The sequence below is a fragment of the Sander lucioperca genome, chromosome 20, assembly GCF_008315115.2.
Source record: "Sander lucioperca isolate FBNREF2018 chromosome 20, SLUC_FBN_1.2, whole genome shotgun sequence".
Taxonomy (NCBI): Eukaryota; Metazoa; Chordata; class Actinopteri; order Perciformes; family Percidae; genus Sander; species Sander lucioperca.
Window position 1 is genome coordinate 8,135,265 of NC_050192.1, and position 6,000 is coordinate 8,141,264.

General features: G+C 36.6%; 1 protein-coding gene across 10 annotated transcripts in view; it reads left to right on the forward strand.

Annotated features, from left to right (window-relative positions):
- The window catches only part of anks1b (ankyrin repeat and sterile alpha motif domain containing 1B), a 233,045-nt gene extending 231,130 nt beyond the window's left edge, over positions 1-1,915 (forward strand). For all 10 annotated transcript variants that reach the window (XM_031313332.2, XM_031313331.2, XM_031313333.2 and 7 more), the window contains one exon: positions 596-1,915. In XM_031313332.2, coding sequence (XP_031169192.1) covers positions 596-644 — 49 coding nt within the window. In that variant the 3' untranslated portion in view covers positions 645-1,915. The remainder of the gene's footprint in view (positions 1-595) is intronic.
- Positions 1,916-6,000: the final 4,085 nt, after the last annotated feature.

Genomic DNA, 6,000 nt, shown 5'->3' on the forward strand with positions numbered 1-6,000 from the left:
AGATTTGCAACCAGAATACTGCTAAAAGCTGTGACAGTGTTTTAGCTGTCTGTTAAGCCCAGTGTGGGAGCTGACAATGAGGAGGGCTGTTGTCGAAACATGACAACTGGAGGAAAGTTCAGACTTTTTAGACATTTTTTAATCAAAAAGGAGAGCTGAATTACAGGAGAGGTGATGTAGCACAGTCTAACTTTGACTCAAACTGGTTCATCCAGCAGGCTACTAGAATGTATTTCAACTTTTTGATTCTTTATATAAGATTATTTTTTTGAAAATACTAACGAACTTGTGAATTTCTTTGACAAACAACTTTAATCTTGTCCTGTGAAACAGGAAGTAGTAGGGTTTTTTGTTGTTGCTTTTTCTAGCATCCTTTTCAGCACATGTGTGTGTGTATGTGTTCAGAATTATTTTTGACCAAATTTCCCTGGCCATAAACCTTATTTTATTTCACGGGGAAAAAATCTTGTATGTAAAAGGTTTCGCATGTGGCTTATGAGACGCATGGTGGCCATTTTGGATTTGCTGAGCAGTGGGCCGGTGGAGAGGCGGGGTGTGAGGGCTCTCTCGATAAGTGATGTCATCTCATTTGCAGGGCAATGCCGGACGCTCATGTCTATTACTGTGGAATGCAAAGAATGTAGCCAGCCCTAAACACGGACCTTGTCACACACACAATGCAAAATGGACTACAAAAGGACTACAAACATGGATGCTACTCCACAGTGTTTAAGGTTGACTACCACATTTTAACATCATTCATCCATATGATACTTGACACAGTAAACATGACAGACACTTATACACACTAACAGACCGTCATCTTGACAGATGACGGTCTGCTCTGAATGTACACTTATTTGAAAGCAGCCTCAAGTTTCTGCAACTACAGCAGGATCTGTTTAACGCGCCCAACTGGGACGTGTGACCTGTGAACTTTTGGATGGTCACCGTTTCTCCATGGAGACCGAGTATGGTTACAGGGCATCTGTTGGTAACAGACAATGGACTCGCTAAAGACACCACTGGGCATGTGTCAGTGTTGGCATGGGTTTAAGGACGTTTGGCTGGCTCTTTCTTTTTTCTTTCTTTTTTCTTTGAAGTCAGAAAATAATACCGAGATATATGCACAAGCGTGTAAATGTGATTGGACTAGCTGCAACACGCTGGAGATGCAACAGGTGTGTCCTAATGAGATGTGCCTCATAACGGATGAACCTACAGTATGTGAACAAAACAGCATCTGGCGTTAAAAAAAAAAGTATTCTATTCGTATTGCCCGACATTTTAATGTTTAATATGAGAGTATTATATTACCATGATGATTATGATTATTCTTGTGCAATTCTTGTCTACTGTTGTCTTAATGTTACATTATTTTTCTATGATATGAGATGAAAACATTAGGCTTGAAAATGATGGCCATCCTTTAAAAAAATCTAAACTATATGATCATACTTGTACAAAGAGAGTGAACGTTGCAGGTGGCTAGCTAACTCTTGTCAGGTCAACCCTTCATCATTTCTCATGGGGCTCTACTCTTATCTAGCAGATGTACTATTTTAAACGCAGTATTACTGTATTATTTGGATGAGACGTTATCCAATTATAAAATGTACATAGATATTTTGCCAACTCATTGTTCATACATGTAATGTAAAAGAGAAAAGAAAGGATTTGAAGTAAAGTATGTGGCACTGGAAACAAGGTACCAAAATAAAGGTTGGAAATTAAAAGAAAACAGATTGTATAGATTGTATTTTGAGTGAAAACTGAAATGGGTTATTTGGTTACATCACTGCTGACCAACTTATGTACATAGGCTTGGGCTTCCAGCACACTGATTTTTGTAATTTTGGCCATTATTTATATCCTTGTAAAGCACATGGAATAAAATATGAATTGTTAAAACCATTATTGGATAAAGTTGTCATCAGTTATTTCCTTTTTTTTTTTTCATTCACTACAGTTTGAAAGTACACATTAACGTTTACACCATTTATTAAAGTGCTGTGCTCTCCCCTTTTTTGTATTGCCTTGATATGTGTATGTCTTCTCCCATTGTCTCACCTGTTGTCTGTCCTGTATGTATGGTGCCACTTAGTTACCCCCTGGGGGATTAATAAGTATTGTGTATCGTATGTTTGTATTATACTCCCTTAATCTGGGTGCAGCTACATTAGATCAAGGTTCGACCAGGAAGTCTGAAACTGTGATGGATGTTTAAAATCATTCACTGTTAACCTGAAGGTTTGTTTTAAACATCTCTGATTGTTTGTTTCTTGCCCCATCCCACTTCTTTTTAACAATGTTGCTGTGTTTCCACATCTCAATAAAAATGAGGCATTACAAAAAAACGATAACTAAAACTGTAATGTCCTTAGTTTTCGTCTTTGTCGATGTCTTTCATAGAGCAAATAACGTTATATCTTTCCGACCATGACATTTCCCGTAGACATGTATAGTTTCCGACTGGGAACCCAGAAATTCCAACATTCCATGTCAACTTGAACACAACATGTTCGTGCCCCTCGCCTAGCATCATGGCGGTAACAAAAGTCGGAAGAAAGCGGCAGTCCTATTTGATTATGACTGTGTCAGATAAAAGCAAGTGCCTTGCAGTGGAAGGTGGTAAAATATGTGGACAATTTATTACAGGGAAAAATCCCACGAATTTGAAAGTACATTTGAGAAGCGCACACAAGCTAGGAGGCTAACCTAGCTTACCTTAACAAGGTAAAGGAGAACGCAAAGCCCCCTTTCCCCGAAACAGAAGCTAACCCCAGTACAGGGCATGGATGTATGGGTACAGGGCCAGGCAGCATGACAGAGACAACAGCAGGACAGAGAACACTACAGGAGGGCTTTCACCGGCGACCCAATAGCTGCTGGATAGTACATACGCAGGAGCACCAAAAGCGGGAGGAAGCGTGGGTTAATATGTGGATTGATACTGGGATGTCTACACGACTGTGTGACTCGATTGACTTCAAAAAGTTTGCCACTTTATTCGAACCAAAGTTCAAAACACCTGTTCATGCATGTCTTCTTTAGTCTGTTGGCTATTTAGGTTTTTTTCCTGAAACATGTCACTTACACATGTTGCACTTACTGCAGCGTCTTGGGTAGACAGTACATATTTATGACCATATGTAGGCTACATTTTATGTGCTGGTGTTATTGTTTAATACATTGTGAATACATATTTCTAAAATTGTATGATGTTTTTTGTTGAGTTATTATTACACAATACCTTTTCTGACCTTTTTGAATCCCCCGACAAATAACCCATATTACAAAAAAAGACTAAAACTAATAAAAACTAAACTAAAACTAAGCATTTTCAAAAAATTAAAACTAAACTGAATTTGAAAACAAAAAGTCAAAACGAAATAAAAATAAAAACTAATGAAAAATGCAAAACTATAATAACCTTGGTATGGAATCGAATTATCAGTTAAAATGTCCAAAAGTTATTATTAACTTAACAATCTTTTGGATAGTGTGTTAGTGATATCATCAAAGGCTACAAGCTAAAAAAAAACAAAACAATGATTGCAATTTAATATCAAACTAACCTTACAGACAATAGTGTATGTGAGGTAGTAGTGAGTGTCAAATACCTCATGTTAGATTTAGTACCAGGCTGTGATGGCAGTAACTTAAGAGCTCGTCCTCCATTGCTCCTCCAGGCCCAGCACCTTGGACAGCACCTTAACATTGGGACACAATTCAAAGTGTTAAGAATCTACCATAAATAATTGTTTCCATACTCATTTATTAAGTAAGCTGTTTTACGTATCGACTCCTGAGACTAAGGATTTCTTGCTAGACTGAGGAGAAACTTCTACATAAATTCTCACAATTAGGGATAGCTTTCAGATTGTTTCCTGGCATTCAGCCTGGTTAATAAATCAGTAGAATATTGATCTCACACTCCCTCCATTGAAGTTGTTTTTGCCCTGTGGGTGATTCACACCTTCAGTTTGTGGAAATGATGCGCAAACTGAAGTGTAAATTGTTGTGAAAAGATGTTGAAATGGTATTGTAAGTGGCTGAGAACTGGAGTCACCATCCCACTTCCACTCAGTTTAGGGAAGGTTGTTTAAGCTTACTTTTACTCTTCTTTAAAAACTGCACCATTTATCACTGGCTGCTTTAAGATAATGTCAAAACAAACAAGGTCAGTTAAAACTGACTGAACATTGTACACTGCATCCATCCTAGCCATGCATGACAACCAAGGTGGGCTCAGTACCTTGACCACCTTCACAGAAAAACAACTGCTTACACTCGTGCAAGCAATTCTGCCGCTGATCATATGAAGAGGGCCTTTAGTGTGCTTTTGGTTTTCAAAGCGATATAGTGTTGAAAATGCTTGAGTCTCTCTGATACTTAAGCCACAACTGGAATTACAATTGATATTCAAGTAGCTCTCCCTGTCATCTGGTCATCAGTTTGAGCTGTTTTGTCCAAAATCAATAAAAGGGATTAGAACTGCTGATTAACGGTGATGATCAGATGAATGGTAAAACCTCCATACTACACAGCAAGTCCAAGTTGTGACTTACTACTGCAAGACATCCCATTTTAGACAGCTCAAGAGTACATCGGCTCTGACAGAGAGGTCTGCACCGGGTCATCAACACAATCAACCACCTCCACTTGGCTCCAGACAAACTAACTGACACATTGATACATGTGTGTTGCTAAGTTTCCATGGTGACCAGATCCCCTCACAGTTTCACCCATAAGCCTGTATGTAATGTTGAAAAAGCACAACCATACAGTACAATGACACATAGCCATTGAACCATCCCAGCAGCTATTTATTGACCAAAGGGCCTTAAGCTACTGCAGCCCCCACAATATGAAATTACCACTACACATACTGTTTCCTTATTATACTAACTTTGTTTCACCTGCATTTTTCAGGACTTTAAATGGGAGACTTAGCCTATAGATTGTGCCATTGTGGTTAAGAACCTGTCACATTTTAGCTTATTGTAACATTTTAATGCCATACTATAGTATGACTTTTTAAAAACTTTTTTCACATACTATACTATGACTTTTATGGAATATTATACTATGATGTTTTTATGACTTTTGCGACTATGGCTTTTTGATTTTTTTCACATACTACACTGACATTTTACAACTTTTTTTAGACTTACTATACTACGACTTTTTATGACTTTGACATACTATACTATGACTTTTTTCGACATACTTTACTATGACTATGAATTCTTTCAACATACTATACTATGACTACATGAATTCTTTCGACATGCTATGACTATTCGACATGCTATACTATGACGTTTCTCAACATTCTATGACTTTTTATGGCTTATTACACTATGACATTTTAATGCCATACTATAGTAGGACTTTTTAAAACTTTTTTCACATACTATACGATGACTTTTTATGATTTTTTCGACATACTATACTATGACTTTTTAATGATTATTCAACATATTGTACTATGACTTTTTAATGATTTTTCAAAATACTACACTATGATTTTTTTTAACGATTTTTTCGACATACCAAACTATAACATTTTTATGATTTTTTTTCGACATACTATATTATTACTTTTTTATCACTTTTTCTCCCGACATACTATACTGTGGCTTTTTCTGACATACTATACTATGACTTTTTTTATCACTTTCTTCAACATACTATACTATGGCTTTTTTCACTTTTTTCGACATACTATACTATGGCTTTTTTCACTTATTTCGACATACTAGACTATGGCTTTTTTCACTTTTTTCGACATACTATACTATTGCTTTCTTCAACATACTATACTATGGCTTTTTTCACTTTTTTCGACATACTATACTATGGCTTTTTTCAACATACTATACTATGACTTTTTTTATCACTTTATTCGACATACTATACTATGGCGTTTTATCAGTTTTTTCAACATACTATACTATGACCTTTTTTGCTTTTTTCGACATACTATACTATGGC